The sequence below is a fragment of the Biomphalaria glabrata genome, chromosome 6, assembly GCF_947242115.1.
Source record: "Biomphalaria glabrata chromosome 6, xgBioGlab47.1, whole genome shotgun sequence".
In the NCBI taxonomy this organism is placed as follows: domain Eukaryota; kingdom Metazoa; phylum Mollusca; class Gastropoda; family Planorbidae; genus Biomphalaria; species Biomphalaria glabrata.
This window is the reverse complement of record NC_074716.1, coordinates 29,753,248-29,770,465: the sequence shown is the minus strand read 5'-3', so window position 1 is coordinate 29,770,465 and position 17,218 is coordinate 29,753,248. Positions and strand designations below refer to the sequence as shown.

Sequence of the window (17,218 nt, the reverse complement as noted above, 5' to 3'; positions counted from 1 at the left end):
GAGAGCTGATGAAGAGATGTCAAGAAAAGAAGATTAAACTGAACCACGAAAAGTCTGTTTTTAGAACAGCTGAGATTAATTTTTTGGGTCATATTATTACAGAAGCAGGAATAAAACCAGACCCGAACAAAGTATCTGCGATTTTGAGTTTGAATGCTCCAAAAGATATTTCATCAGTCCGAAGATTCTGTGGCATGGTTCAATATCTTGCGAGATTTGTTCCAGACTTGTCGACAGATTTACAGCCCATAACAGAGTTGATCAGAAAGAACACACCATTTGTTTGGTCTGATCCATGCACACGAGCTTTCAACAAGATAAAACAGAAAATATCGACTCATGGCACATTGATATATTTTGACCCTAACAAAGAGCTTACATTACAAGCAGATAGTAGCCAAAATGGGTTAGGAGCAGCGTTATTACAAGATGGCAGTCCAATAGCATATGCTTCTAGATCATTAACTGATACTCAGAAAAGATGGGCACAGATTGAAAAAGAATTGTTAGCAGTGGTTGTTGGTTTGGAACGTTTTGACCAGTATACGTATGGCAGGACAGTTATAGTTCAGAATGACCATAAACCACTGGAAAACATCCTTCAAAAACCACTCAGTTCTGCTCCGAGAAGGCTACAAAGTCTAATGATGCGTCTTTATCGTTACGATATCCAGTTTCAATATGTCAAAGGCAAAAATTTGTTCATAGCTGATACTTTGAGTAGAGACCCATCAGAGGAAAAGAGTGATATTCCTGATGTTTGTGTCAATACAGTGGGACTGGCAATACCAGATGCAGTGCTGGAGAAAGTCAGAATCGAGACAGAGAAAGATAGAACATTGCAAACACTTATTCAGTATATCCTAAATGGATGGCCAGACAAACATAATAGTTTACCTGAACTCAAACAATATTTTTCACTTAGAGACATGTTAACATACGAAGACGGACTCCTGTTGAAAGGAGAACTGTGGTGATTGTGTTTGTATAGAACATTGTTGACAACACTTTATAGAACCTTGGTTGTAAGATGTGAGGATTTCTATGTTTATTTATTGTATTTATTATTATTCCATTGGTTGACTAGGTAAAGCGGGGTGACGGCCCTTGAGTTTGTTATTGTTGACAGAGGACCGGATTTTGTGATAGCATAGTAGGAGCCATTATAAGGCAGTTCTGATAGTTAATGTATATTTAGGAGATCCGCTTTTGTTGGCTACAGTTGTAATTTATTCCTATTGCTCTATTAAATATTTCTTATTCCTAACGCATCCCTGGTGTTCTTGAAGTATTGCATATGTAATGTATACATGTCAAAGTCATAGGCTACAAGTTCACAACAATCACAACAATGGTGGAGCAGCAAGTGTGTCAACAAGTTGACAGGTGAACTATTTCATCCTTATAGTTGTTATCTATTATCTTCTGGTCAGCAGTAAGCTCTACTGACTTCAAATATAAGGCTAGAAAATCAATTAACTCAGGGAGTAAAAGGCTTGTCCTAAAGTATAAGAACAAACCTACGTCCATAAAATGGCCGAGAAAGTATACGGTGACCTACTAAAAATATATGAAACGGGGAAGAGTCTTGGCTACCAGAGAGAAGAATTGGACGAGTGGGTTGCTAAAATCATAAGACAGAATGAGGAGAGAGATACTAGAATGGAAGAGAGGAAAGAAAAGGCGAAAGTAGAAGAGGAAGAACGGAAACAAAGGGCGAAAGTAGAAGAGGAAGAACGGAAACAAAGGGCGAAAGTAGAAGAAGAAAAGGCGAAAGTAGAAGAGGAAGAACGGAAACAAAGGGCGAAAGTAGAAGAACGGAAGATGGCAATGCAGGAAGAAGAGATGAGATTTAAATGGAAACTAGAAGAGGACCAAGTAGCGGCCAAAATAAAAAGAGACGACGAGGAATCGAAGGCCAAAATTGCCGCAATCGAAAAAGAGAGTAAAGCAAAGGATGTAGAGGAGCAGGAAAATAGAGACACCAGGAAAAGAAATACGCCCCAAACAAAGAGACAAAAATTCGTGGAAGGCACGGATAAGATGGATGCATTTATCAACAGATTTGAAATGCTGATGAAACTTGAAAAGGAACCACAACACGAATGGGCCATACAACTTCTCAGTTTGGTCGGAGGAAAGGCCCTCGATGCACTACAAGTCCTAAGCGATGACGAGGTAGCAAACTATGCCATCCTCAAGAAAACATTACTTGATTTCTATCAATACAGCGAGGACGACTACCGACAGAAGTTTCATGAGCTAAAACCATAATCAGACGGCAACATGAAGCAATTTGTTTCTGATGTGAAAATAACGTTCGAAAAATGGGTTCAAGCGTCTGGAATTGAAGAATCCTTCGAGAGTCTAAAGCAGTTTATCATCGTGGACAAAATCGTATCAACTGCTGGGAAGCATTTGTTTGCTTTCCTACAGGAAAGAAAACCGAGAAGTGTGGAGACCGTTATGGAACTGTGTCAAACTTATGTAGCGGCACATCCGGGCGAAATACTACAAAAGGTTGAAAACAGTGAAGAAATTGATATTATAGGACCGACAGCCACAATGTCAAAAAGGGGTCACAGGTATATCCTAACAATTGTAGATTTCGCTACACGATGGGCAGAAGCATATCCTTTGAAAAAGGCTACAGCAGAAGAAACAGCTGGAGCTTTGCTGAACTTGTTCACTAGAATTGGGTTCCCGGATACTATCCTAAGCGATAGAGGGATACAGTTCACAGCAAACCTTACCCGTCACATTACGAACACCCTAGGAATAAAGCAGTGTTTCACGACCCCCTACTGCCCCCAGAGCAATGGGGTCTGCGAACGACTAAACGGGACTGTAAAAATCATGTTAGAAAAGGCTTCAGTAGGTAGAGAAGAGGACTGGGACTTATTTTTACCTTGTGTACTCTTTGCATACAGGGAAGTTCCTCAAAATAGTACTGGGTTCTCACCATTTGAGCTAATTTATGGAGCGAACCCAAGGGGGCCGCTCCAAATATTGAAATCTCTACTCTACAAGAAGGATCTAGATGAAGATAGAAGAAATTCGTTAGAGGCCATAGTTAACCTCAGAGACCGAATAATTCGAGCTTGTCATATCGCAAAAGAATCACTCAACGACAAAGGAATAGAAACAAGAGAAAGAGTGAATAGAAATAGGAGATTAAGAACATTTAAAGTTGGTGAAGAAGTTCGTGTGTTGCTACCAGATAAGAACAAAATGGAACTATCGTGGAGAGGGCCATTTAAAATCACAAGAAAAATGAACAATGTAGATTACGAGATTGAAGTCAATGGAAAAAGGAAGATCTTTCACATTAATATTCTATCCCCATATCATTTGAGACCCAGTGAACTGATCAATGAAACCCATCAAGCAGAAACCATAAATGTTGCTATGATTTCTGAAGAAGATAATGATAATGAGAATATGCTACCTACATTTACAACAAATGCAGAAAACTGGACAGGTGTAAAAATCGGCAACGTAGCGGAAGAGAAGAAAAACCAAATCAAGGCAATCCTACAAAAGTATGAGAAAGTATTAACCCATGTGCCGGGAAAGACAACAACCATAGCCCATGACATCACCATTACGGGAGACAAACCAAGAAAGGTAATTCGCTACAACTTGCCACTAAATTACAGAGAAGCGATTAGAAAGGAGATAGATGAGCTTACAAGTCTGGGAATTATCGAAAGATCGAAATCCCCATTTGCAGCTCCAGTAGTAATGGTCAAGAAAAAAAACGGAGAAACCAGAATGTGCGTAGACTATCGTCAATTAAACAGCATTACAGTTTTAGACGCAGAACCCATGCCCAACCCAGAGGACTTGTTTGCTACTTTAGCCAATGCCAAAATATTTAGTAAGCTAGACCTTGCAAAAGGTTACTATCAGATTCCAGTAGCCGAAAGTGCACGCCACCTAACGGCATTTTCTACTCCATTTGGACTATACCAATGGAAGTATATGCCATTCGGCCTGGTGAATGCTCCTGCAACATTCAACAGACTTATGAGAATAGTTCTGGCAGGCCATAAAAATGTAATCGCATATATGGATGATATATGTGTGTATAGTGAGAAATGGCAAGAACATGTGGAAGCTTTAGAGTCAATCTTGAACACCCTTCAACGACATGGTCTAACTGCTCGACCAAGTAAACTAGAACTTGCTACAGATACTATTGAATTTCTAGGCCATGACATAAGATATGGACAGTTAAAACCAAAGGGAAATACCATACAACGAATCCTAGAAATTGAAACTCCAAAGAACGTAAAGGACGTTAAAAGATTAATTGGTTTGGTTAACTTTTACAGGAAATACATTCCTAACTGTGCAGAAATGATCACACCCTTAACGGACTTGACAAAAACTAAGAACGGTAAAACGGAACGTAGGCAGAATAACACACAGAGGAAAATTGAGTGGGACCAACATTGCGAGCAAGCTGTGCAAGCAATAAAACAAGTATTCCAATCGGAACCTATCCTACAACTACCCGACCTGTCAAAGACATTTACCCTAGCAACCGATGCGTCGTCTACGGGGATTGGAGCGTGCTTACTGCAGGAACATGAGGGCAATCTCCATCCCGTATGCTACATCAGCCGTAAGCTGACGGACACAGAGCAACGGTATGCAGTTGTAGAAAGAGAATGCCTAGCCATCGTCTGGGCCACCGCTAAACTTGCTAGATATCTATTAGGCAAGCCGTTCATTCTCCAAACTGACCATGCGCCTCTCAAAGCGCTGAACGGTCGCAAATTAAACAATGGAAGAATGGCCCGTTGGGCATTGAAACTGTCTGACTTTCAATATGACGTAAAACACGTGGCAGGGGTAGACACTCTGTCAAGGCTGGAAAATAGTGAGACCTTATAGTTGAGGAATTAAAAGAACGGTGTGAGGGCTGACCCCACATTGTAGAAATGGTGAGACTGTTACGTATCGACTTTGTTATTGAGCCTCATAGTGGGGGACCTTAGAAAGAGCTGCATAAGACATATTCCACTGGCCTTAAGCCTGCAAAGTCAGTGGTATCGAGAATGATGTTGAAGTTGTCGAATTGTTTAATGTACTCAGAGACAACCTAACTATAGACTAAATGTCCTGTTTTATAATTATTCTACTCTAAGGTTAAATGTAAGGAAATGAATGTGCTAATTCTTTTCTCTCAAATTGCCACCAGTCCTATCGACAACCCTGTTGATTAAATTTGAATTGTTACATTTTTTTTTCTCCTACATTAGTTGTCTTTTGATGTAGAGAATTTAATTTGGTGATATTGTAACTAAGGGATTTATTTGGGAAACGTAGAAATGTAAACTAAATAGAGATGTTAAAATGTAAATTTTATGTGATTCTGTCATTTTTCCAATTTAGTTGAAAGCCCAATGCCATTGACGGTAGCGTGGATCTGTGTGTATTTTTTTTTCCATTCCATTCTTTCTTTACGCTATTAATAAGTTATATTAATAGCTTATTTTGGTAAGGGGGGAATGTGGTGATTGTGTTTGTATAGAACATTGTTGACAACACTTTATAGAACCTTGGTTGTAAGATGTGAGGATTTCTATGTTTATTTATTGTATTTATTATTATTCCATTGGTTGACTAGGTAAAGCGGGGTGACGGCCCTTGAGTTTGTTATTGTTGACAGAGGACCGGATTTTGTGATAGCATAGTAGGAGCCATTATAAGGCAGTTCTGATAGTTAATGTATATTTAGGAGATCCGCTTTTGTTGGCTACAGTTATAATTTATTCCTATTGCTCTATTAAATATTTCTTATTCCTAACGCATCCCTGGTGTTCTTGAAGTATTGCATATGTAATGTATACATGTCAAAGTCATAGGCTACAAGTTCACTTCGCAAGGAAATAGAAGAAAAACTCCATGCAGCACATCTGGGAGTAGACTCAATGAAAAGAAGAGCAAAAGAAACAGTTTTCTGGCCTGGATTATCAGCTCGAATACAGGAAATAGCCAACTCATGCTATATTTGTCAGAAAAATAAACCAGCAAATCAGAGAGAAGAATTAATACAGCACGAAATAGGTTCTAATCCGTGGGACAAGATTGGAATTGATTTATTTCTAATGTGTGACCAACAATATCTAGCCATAGTGGACTATTATTCAAATTTCATAGAGGTAGAAAACATGCAGTTGACAACAACACACGCAATCATAAAGAAACTGAAAGTTTTATTTGCAAGATATGGGGTGCCCAAAGTTTGTATATCTGATAGCGGACCTCAGTTCACATCGGAATATTTTTCCAAATTTATGATGGAATGGGGAGTGACTCATTTGAAATCTTCTCCAGGACACCATCAATCCAATGGAAAGGCTGAGTCAGCAGTTAAAATTTTGAAGAACATAATGAAGAAATCTAGAGAATAAAAGTCAGATGCTTATGAAGCTCTTCTGGAATTTAGAAATACTCCAAGGCAAGACACAAATCTAAGCCCTTTTCAGATGTTTTTTGGTCGGATGACTCGAACACTGATACCAAACAAAAGGAGTAACATTAAGATTTCTACATGTCAAGAGAACATTATGAGAAGGAAAGAAAAACGTCAGATGAGTGTAAAAACATCTTATGATAAGAGGTCAAGAAATTTAAGTCAGCTGAAAACTGGACAGATGGTCTATTTCCAATCTCCTAATGACCCTACATGGAGACGTGGAAGAATCCAGTCTCAAGTCAATCAGAGAGCTTACATTATTCGAGGTGACAATGGGCAGTGTACCAAAGAAACAGAGTGCATATTAACCCGAACAGAGAAACAGAAGAAGATATATTTCCCGATACTGATAACAACATACAGGACAATAGAACTCAGGATCAACACGTTCGCCACTCATCAACTCATCATTCCCTGCGACCAAGGGATCAGTTGAAGAAACCGACAAGATTCAATGACTATGTGTCTTAATGAACTATTGAATGTTGATTTTTAAATGTGATATGTTTCATATTGATTGAAGCGTATACATGTATGTTATGTTTAGTTGTTTATGTTGTGGTTTTGTTTTATTTTTTTTCTATGATACTCCCCGAAATGTTTTATTTTTTTTTATTTTTTTTTTAAAGAAAAGGGGATGTTGATATGGTGCGCAAAGGTGCACGCGTTCAATATAATAAAGGATCATTCTCCGCCATGACACTAATGGTTGCTGTTTGTTTATTGCTGACTAGGAACCTAGATCATAATTAACAGTACTTTTCCCTGAAGGAAGGTCTTAGCGAGCCCCGAAGATCTTGTAAAATGGCCATAGATTTTTAGCTTGCGTTTTTTTCTTTCGATAGTTAGCAGGTCATCTTGGGTTTCAGTCGCTGCAGCAACCCTGTCTCTAATCTCTTGGTTTGGGGTGCGGTCTTTGAATGTAATATGTAGGATCCTTCTGTATCATCTATATTCCATTGCTAGGATCCTCCTCTCTAGCTCTGCAGTCAGCGTCCAAGGCTCACAACCATTGAAAAATGTAGCCATGACCAGGGAGCGCATCAGTCTGATATTGATGAAGAGGACTAAGCCTTTGTCTTTCCATATTATTTTAAGTTTGTCTCAACTAACACAAAGAAGTATAATTGACAGGACTGACTTGCGTACACACTTAGGAGCTTGGGTAATTTTAGTAAATCTGTGTTTAAAAATGATATTAGCATACTTTGGCTATATGTTATTAACTACTAAAATGAAAACTTTCTTTTCTCTAATGTTTGTCTATCTATGTGTTAGATCACGTCCAGAGCCAATGCCGCAAAATGAATATAACCCTCCAGAGAACAACAGAGACACTCATCACTATGACAGTAAGTGGATACCTAAAGAAAATTTAGACAATCTAATTTTTTAGCCCATTTTTATATTGTAACGATTCTACGTCAAGATTTAAATATTGAATGACATAATTCGGTGATCCCCCTATGGCATGCGGGCCATTTGACAGGCCTTAAAACTGTCTGCCCATAGTAGGCTACATAATATCGCCGCTCGGTTCCATTGAACTCGACGATTTTTTTTCTGTGGTGTGACCCGAGACACTCGCGTAAGAAATGCTAAGGTCACCTGACAGTAACATAGCAAGGTACTCATGTACCCCCCTCCATTTTCCTTGTCAAGAGGCTCAGTGACAAAACCAACATGAGTTTACAGTACACATCTGTGTACAGTGACTTTGTTTGTGTCAGTGCAAATATAAAATTGAAACTATAAATATACAGCGGAGGCCAAGTAGGAAAGTAAAGCTCTCCTTTCCGACCACGCGATCTATAGGGCAGATGATTATAAGGGTCATCAGTTTCTTTGACCAACGGTTAACGAGCAGGGTGTCGTGTGGCTAACACAACGACCAACCGCTTATACTTTCCCCGACTTAAGTCAGGTACCCGTTAGACTTATAGGGGCGCCATAAAAATCCCAAAATTCAAACTCCCAGTCTCTGCTGAGATTAGAACCCATGACCCCAGGTTAGGAAGCCAATAGCTTAACCACTCGCGTCCCATATTATGAAATAAAGTTCTAAAATATGAAAAATTTTATGCAATTTTATATTCTTTCGATGACCCTGTGTGTCTAATGGTAATTGCCTGTGCCCATTTAGCCTCTTCGTGTCATGGCTGCTACGACATTATCCCCATAATCATGCCACAATCATGTTTAACATAATAAAAAAGCAAGTGTTGAAAATCATAGATTTAAGAAGCCAAGCTAAATGTAGAGTAAATCTTATTTCAGAAACAAAGACTTTTGTAGTTCGATTTCAAATGAATTCGGGAAAAAAAAAAACAGCAGTGGTGAAAGCCAAAAAAAGAGAAGGGTTTTAAGTCTTTTGACTCAATAGGTCTATCGTAAAGACATCCAGAAAGGCATATATGTAATAGATAATAAAGATAACAATTTATGCACATCGGTAAGATCCAATCTTTTCTTTTCAGAACCTTCCACAAATTGTCATCTCCCCACTGACTATTTGGATGTCATATAGGAGAACTCAGATTAATTGTTGCTACAGCGTGAACTAGCTCTACTCAAGCTTACTAAACCAAGAAAATACAAAAATATAAACCCCCTTTAACCTACAAAGCATTTTTTTCGTTTCTTTGTCTTATAAATATTATCACTATTTATGATATAAGCTTATTTTATACAGGTCTGTGTCTTAAGTTTAAACTAAAAAGCGACTGTTTCATAGCAACATTTTAATACTTTTTACACCATAAACTTAATACCATTGAATATCTATTATATATATTTATATATATATATATATATATATATATATATGTATATATATATATATATATATATATATATATATATATATATATATATATATATATATATATATATATATATATAGGGCCTATATATAATTCTCCACACCATTAAAAGACTTAAACATCACGTAATGGAAAGATCACTCTTTTATTTTTGAGAGTCGGACAGAGTATAGTTATTCTACGTAATTTAAGAGGCGAAAAAAAAAAGGGGGGGGGGGAGAGAACAAGCAGTATTTACCTGTCACTAAATAGCAGGGCCGGACTTAACCATTGTAGAGCCCCATGCGAAACGTATTTCGCGGGGCCAAGTTTGGGTCGGCCGGTAGGAATAAGGATAATAAGTGAAAATTAAGAGTTTGTATTAGAAAATAAATTCGTCTTTGCATTTTATTCATTCTTTACTGTGTACAGAATTACTTTACGAGCCTTGCGTGTAGCGAAGTCATACAGTATTTCGTAAATATTATATTTCCCACATAGATCACGCTCAATAGCAAGAATTACCAAAAGTTTCAATCTATCTACGAGAATTGTTTACCTCAAGTAATTCTTCATTAGTTTGAGGTGCGAGAAGCTTCTCTCACTAGATTCCACAATTACGTGTATTGCATAATGCCGTTTTTTTAATCGCGCGTAGGATTGGCGTTTTTCATATTGAATGTAAAAAAAAGCTCCCACAACCTTGTCACAATCCAGGCGCTGTTCCAAAAGGGGCCGTTACATAATAAATGGCGTGTCCCGCACGGTTAGCCTGGTATAGAAAAGAAAAATGGCGGGGGGTCTTAGTAGATCTATACGCGGCCTCTTGCCGCGAGTCTGACCCGCCCACCAGACAAACAGTGTACACTGTTTTCATACAGGCCGGTGAGAGGGAGCTCTTGTTCACTTCTGCTGGCCTAGAGTTCCAAGAGCCGAAGGCTCAACTCTACCTGACAGTTTAAGAAGAAGATATTGAATGACACCCCAAAATGACCATCTTTCTCTATATATTTCAGGAGATTTGTATGAGTTTTCAAAAGATTTTAATAATTTCAGGATATTTCCAGGTCTTTTTCGTATATTTTTCAATTTCAGGAGACTTCCAGAAGCTCCTGGTTAATCGACAGGAGGCCGCGAGAAATCTGTCGTTAGTTATAAAATGGTTTAATTTAATAATTTATACACCAAGAATTAGCGCGGGTCCTATGAAAGTGCGGGGCCCACTGCGGTCGCATAGGCCTAGGCCTAAGGTCGGCCCTGCAAAATAGCGGCGCATGCTACGCCGCCGGTCGACTAGTAGGTCTATAATGGATCAATTATAAAACTGGGAAACAAACAATTCCTTAAATCTAATTCTAAATTACTTCTATACCTACTTCTGGGCATGTTGAGTGTATCAATACTATCGATGTAATCATCTTTTGGAAGTCATTTCTGTATTATAAAAGACAAGATATGGGAAAGGTGGGGGGTAACTCTTTTTCTTTTGAAATCTAAATTTAGCTAGACTAGACTAGAATCTCGATAGAGATCTAAGATCTAGATCTAGTAGTCTAGATCTATACTAGTTACTAGACTCTATATCCTATATCTAGATCTAGCTAAGATTCATCTAATCTAGACTCTAGTAGATCTACATTTCTATATGCCCCTATAACCAGATGGTAGCCTTACCGTGCCTTGCGCCTTACCTAACTAAGCCAGGCTACGCTAACTAGAATCTAGACTCTAGATCTATGTAAAGTATGTAGATCTATCTATTTTAGTATTTATAATATGTTTGGAATATCACTGTCAATGACTTGACTTTTTAATTAATTATTAAATATATTCTAGAGATCTAGGTAAATCCTATACTAGATCTAATAATAGATTAGACATCATCAGTAGTCATTAGATATAGATCTACAACCTATTTTTCTTTATTTAAAAAAAATGATATCTGCTAGTCCTAGGTCTAGTTATTAAATATTCTAGTAAAATAGCAGAGTTTTATCCAGCCATTTGGCATAGGCAAAAAGGCAGCAGCCTAGGCTAGGGCCTCCGATTAATACAGGACTGAAAACCTTTTTTTTAGAGAAGAAACTTGTGCCTAATGTTATTTTTTACAATTAGGTTTTTCAATAAATTTTTGTTTTTTCGCTTTTTATTTTCTATTTCTTTCTGGGCCATCAAATCCATTTCACTTAGGGCCTCCAATTATCTAAGGCTGGCCCTGTCTCATGTGTTTAACTTATAGACATACTTATATGCAGGGCCGAAGCGAGGGTTGTGGCCGCCTGTGTGCGAAATTAAAACATGCCGCCCCCTCCCCCTATTTTTTAGAAAAAAAAATTCATTAAGACTGAGCTGGAAACTGTACCTAAAGCGCTCTTTGATTTAAATTCATTTTTGTACAATTCCTTTTTCCTTTCATATTTGCATCGTTGTCGTATCCCCATGCCCTCTAAGATGTTTTATTTCAATTTTAACTTTGCATTTTTTAAAAAGAATGTAATGAAAAAGAAATGAAACTTAGTCTTAATTATATCACAATTTTTAGGTTTCATATATTTTTAAAACACTATGTATAGAATCCAAATTTAGGTAATGAAATATCATTAAAATGATTCAGTTTCTATGGACAGTTGTGAATAGTGTTGCGTACATAAATTTTGAGTGTTGTAGATGTTTCTTCCTGGAGATAGAATTGAAAATGCGGCAGTTGGCAAAGGGGTTTGATTCCGAGTGGGACTCGGCACTAAGCGTGTTCTGGCTTTTTTTTCTTAGTAAGAAGAGAGAATGAAAAACAAGGCTAATATATTGATGTTTTCTTTCAGAACACACTATTCATCCTAATAAAAAAGTCGAGGGCACTATTAAGTCTAAAGAGGCAACCCTGGCCAATAGTATTATGCGAGAGACATTCTAGGTAGGCCTACACAATGCGCACGGACGTCTGTAATGGGCTTTATAAATCTTTATAAATATATTCTTTGTGTTAAGTAAGACGCCTCTGTCGCGAATGTTTTTTTTTTCCACACTAAGTCGACACTATAAAGAAGTGCAATAACTAAAGAAATTCGACCATTCTGAGACCAAAAAAACCCAAGAAGAATCACACTTGTGGAGACACTTTAAAATGTTTTCTTCAAAATGTTTTGACCCATATTGTTGCATACGCTCCTCGCAAAAAGAAGTCTATATTTAACAAGGTTCTTTCTAGAAGATAAAACGACGTCTCCTACTTAAGATATTTCAAATTTTTATACATGTAATTTAATATTATTTAGATAAATTACACTGAAAATAAAAAACATTTTTTCACCCCCCCCCCCCCCTTCCCCTCTCCTTGTTGGTCATTAGCTTGTCGCTCCAAACAGCTAGTACAACTCTAACCAATGTAGGCGTTTTTATATTTTTAATAAATAACTTGAAAAAACTTCTTATGTGAACATAAACTCAATATAACTGTTATTTCAATATTCACAGATTTTACTTGAGATAGAGATCTAATATTTATGAAATAAACCGATATTTAAACAAAACCTAACTCAGGACAAAACGTCTTTACTCTTTCATGTCTCAAAATTGTCTGCCATTTCACAATTTAATCATCCTCAATGCATAACCACCAATCAATCGCTTAACCTCTTCTTACCGTCGCCTAGGAAACACACATACTTTATAACACCCCTTTTTGTCAAGAATTTGCTCCCCCCTCCCATGGAGAACCCATAGTTTTAGAAACGCTGCAATAAAGATACAGATAATCAATAATGCAAAACAGAATAATTTAAATAATAATCCAATACGGAATACTTGCACAATTAAAAAAAAATTAAATACCATTAATTATAATTAAATGTTTGGTTGTTCTAATATTAGATATTTATAAAATAGATTTTACTACGAAAAGAAGATAATTAAAATGTATTTTAAACTAGAACACAAATGAACTTTATGTAGTTCTACATCTACACTCTATAATCGGCCAAAAATATTCTACTCTCAACAAACAGCCATTTCAAATAAAAGTGACAATTTTAAAAAATTTAATTTCTAATTACTAGATCTACTTACACGGCGGACTATTGGACTCGAAACAAATATTACAAATAACCTGCGAAAATTCAAGGCCAAGGGAGTTGGCGCCAATGGAAAAACCTGTGGGAATCCCTCGCACATTTTTTTTTAAAGTTTCCAAAATAAATTCTTAATAAAAGTAATTTTTGTTATTATTAAACCAAAAATCTGAAGAAGAAAAAGGGAATCTTAGAATAATGATTTGGCTGCCCCTTACATTCGGCCGCCTGCGTGCAATGCACACATTGCACAATAGGTAGCAGCCAGTTTTTAGGCTTGATTGAGATGCTTGATAAATTCAATCCAACCATGCAAGAACATCTTCGACAAATTAAGAATGCTGAGGTTCACTACAAGCACCTCAGATATCGGATTCATAACAAACTTATAGATCTGATGGCATATTTTCCCAACATCCTTATTGATTGCTCGCTTGATGTTAGCTACAAAGAGCAATGTCTATTACATAACGGTTTTGGACGTCTTAGATCCAAAAAGTGGAGAACACTTTATAAATGTAGTTAAAAGGCTAGTTCTACAGTACTTACGTAAGGTAGTACGTTTTGTAACAAAAATAAGGCGGGCAATCCTGTTAGCTTGAGGTAGTACAATATATTTAGTGTACTCTTTCGGTCCAGGGCCCCGCACACAGCTAAGGCTGCCTCTGACATTTAATGTCTTTGTTAAAAGGCCTAATCATAATATGGCACTATTTAGATTAATAATTTCATAAGTCATGAGCAAAACAAAAGAAAAAAATCTCCAAATTATTCATAACATTTTATTTCTTTTTAAAAGAAAAGTAAAGGCGGTTGGTGTTTGTGCTGGCCACATGACACCCTCGTTAACCGTAGCCCTCAGAATCAGATGACCTTAACATCATCTGCCCTATAATCCACAAGGTCTGAAAGGGAAACTTAACTTTACTTACTTTAAATTATTAGGCAAAGCAAGGTGAAGTTCTCCTCTAGTGGCTACATTCAATCTATTTCTTTTCTTACTCATTAAGTTTGTTACACACTAAATCCAGTTAAACCAGGTATGTTGACGGAAAAGCTAAAAACAATTTCATTTTTGACCACAGTTTTTTAATTTTACAGGAACATTTAATTGCATTCATATCTCTGTTGTGTCTTTTATGTGTATGTTAGTTAGTTAGTTAACATTCTTTTCACTGAAGACATGATAATTTTGTAAACCTATTTTTTTTTTCATTTACAGATGTTTAAAAATTGTCATTTATATTTAATTTTTTAAATTTATTACATCCTAGAAACAAATCGTCATTTCTTTATACAGCACTAGCCGGATATTACACGCGGCCAGCAGGCTTTAGTTTGTGTATTACTTATCAAGTTGATTAGATTTAGATGTATGACAAACTTAGCTAATGTTCTGTTGAGATTTTTCTCTTTTGCCCCGAAAATAAAAGTTTGGGGAAAATGGGTTTAGCCGTTAAGCTGATACATTCATATCAAATATTAAATACTTTGGAAACGGGCTTACCCGATTTGTTAAAATCTCTTTAATAGAGATAAGGTTAGCTACTAAAATGAAAGAAGCACGCAATAAATGGGATATAAAGTACGCCAGAATGTCTAAATTCGTAGATATAAGAAACAAATTTTGTAAAAATGCTTTTTGAAACACAATTAAGGTTAATTTTATAAATAATGAAATCATTGGACTTATTATTTTGTATTTTCATGTGTCAAAGTAAAAAACTATCTGTGCAAAGCATATTTCTTAAAATTAGATCTTTCTAGAGCTATATCCTTTCGATCTTGTGTCATGTAAACATGGCCTAGATCCATGAAATCGTAATACTTTCATAGAGTTGGGCAACTTTTTTTTTTAGAGGGTCTTAAATTTGTTTTAGGGTAACTATTCAAATGTTAAGGCTCCAGTTTGTACCCAAGGAACATTTATGCCAAGTTTTATCAAGATTTGTCAAACGGTTTTGATTTCTATTAGGAACATACATACACACATAAATACATATGCCTTACTTTCTGCATTGCTTTATTGTATAGATTGTTAGGTGAATTGCATATTATATAGACATCAATGTCCTTAGGCAGTTATTCATTTGTCAACAAACAAGTTATGTGAGATTGTAAAACCATTTTGAATAGATTTAATATCTCAATAAAAGAGAAAATGATTTAATCGGTGAAAGTCAATTTCTTTTCTTTCAGTTGGATATAGGTCTCATCCATTTGTTTTAGATGCCTTACATGTAAAACAATATTTTCTTTAGCCAACAACATCATAAGACTTTATTTTGTGTGTGTACCATAACTATGGACTAAGACGTCACTATAAGCCTAACAGCCACTGTAAGAATGAAGCATTATGATTGGGTAGCTCTAGATTCACTTTCTGTATTGTTGAGAGGAGTGACCTTTGCCTATCCTATAACCAAAATCTCAAAGAACCCAATTTTGTTTTTAGATGTCAAGAATTTATCGTCTAACTTATTATATTTAAATGTTTCTAAGCATTTAAATAATAATTGGTAGAATGTTAACTATTACAACCTTTTACACAGAATTTAAATATGTCAATAACTCAAATTGTATAAACCATTGAAGTCAAAGACCATGCACACCACAGGTGATATGCCAGGAGAGCTGAGTAAGGTATACTCTAAGTGGGTAGTGACAACCCATCAGGCAGGGAGGGGAGGGAGAGAGTCATGTAAAGAATTATAAGCCTCTATGGACGTTTTAACAAAACGAACATACAATAATTATGAAACAAGAAGAGAGTCCATGGATGGGAATTGAAAGAGAGAGAAAATACATGTAGTGTAAAATGTCAGGATGATAAAATTATAATATTTAATTTATAGATCTATTAGCTTTATTTATGTCTGTTTATACAAGTAGATTATATATGCATATATAAACTATAAATAATTGAAATATATATATACATATAGAGGAAGAGAGAGATCTATATGTTGTCTTATTAGCATACTTTTAAGAAATATCCTTAACTTTGACACCTTTACCTTTCCTATATTTGCAATAACAAAGACCTCATCCTTTCTAGAAGCATTTATGTCTGTGGCCCCTGATGATTTTTTGACCATTCCATTAAACAGTCCCTCCCTCTATGGGAAAGGCTTTGAGAATCAATCATGGAGAAACATCAAGAGTCAGAGACCCTTATGTAGTTTGCAGTACTCAGTACTACACCCTGGCAGAGCATGTGACACAACTGATCCCTAAATCTATTTACATTTACTATTCCTTTGGATACACCTGCTACATTTGGAGTGGGGCTGCTGTGTATGCAATTCATTCTGACCATATTTTGTGCCTAAGCATTAATATCATTCTTGAGATTATCCATAGTCTTTTTATGATGGACCTAGGCCATAGACTTATTCAAATTAGTCTCTGCAGAGACTTCTAGCACACCTGAAGGATTTTATCTAGTACCGGTATTGTGCAAAAATAAAAACACTAAAAGTTTCTCTATATATATATTGCAGAAGTGAATCTACTTCTTTTAATAAAACCTTTATAATATTGAAAGAACACATATAACTTCTTAGCAATTACATAAGTGGTGTTTGGTGGCTGATCAGTAATCATTGAAAATGAAAACACAGAAACCCTGTTCACAGTAGAGGAATGAAGTGACCCAATTTCTTTTTAAATAAAATCTTAACTATGAGTAGGAATCCATAGAAACACAGCTATTGTTATTGTCCATTAGTTGAAGAAGAGAAATCTACTTTCAGTTTTTTTATATGTTAAACCTTCACTAAATGAAAAAATAAAATGAACATTTTTCTTAGTTCCTGATAGTCAAGGCTTGAATATAAAAATCTGTGATACTGCACATTAAA

At 36.2% G+C, this 17,218-nt stretch overlaps 3 protein-coding genes across 15 annotated transcripts in view; all 3 read left to right on the top strand.

Moving 5' to 3' along the window:
• LOC106077559 (uncharacterized) overlaps positions 1-9,115 on the top strand; it is a 53,728-nt gene extending 44,613 nt beyond the window's left edge. For all 5 annotated transcript variants that reach the window (XM_056032558.1, XM_056032557.1, XM_056032560.1 and 2 more), the window contains 2 exons: positions 7,769-7,842; positions 8,968-9,115. In XM_056032558.1, coding sequence (XP_055888533.1) covers positions 7,769-7,842; positions 8,968-9,017 — 124 coding nt within the window. In that variant the 3' untranslated portion in view covers positions 9,018-9,115. The remainder of the gene's footprint in view (positions 1-7,768; positions 7,843-8,967) is intronic.
• LOC129926754 (uncharacterized) lies at positions 1,260-2,274 on the top strand. Its single transcript, XM_056032556.1, has one exon. The coding sequence runs from the start codon at positions 1,534-1,536 to the stop codon at positions 2,272-2,274; it is 741 nt and encodes a 246-aa protein (XP_055888531.1). The 5' UTR covers positions 1,260-1,533.
• A 339-nt stretch (positions 9,116-9,454) lies between the features above and the next one.
• LOC106077585 (methyltransferase-like protein 25B) overlaps positions 9,455-17,218 on the top strand; it is a 29,616-nt gene continuing 21,852 nt past the window's right edge. For 2 of the 9 annotated variants that reach the window (XM_013238354.2, XM_056033137.1), the window contains exon 1: positions 9,455-10,955. The gene's annotated coding sequence lies outside the window, so the exon portion shown is untranslated. The other 7 variants (XM_056033134.1, XM_056033135.1, XM_013238327.2 and 4 more) reach the window with 5 other exon arrangements.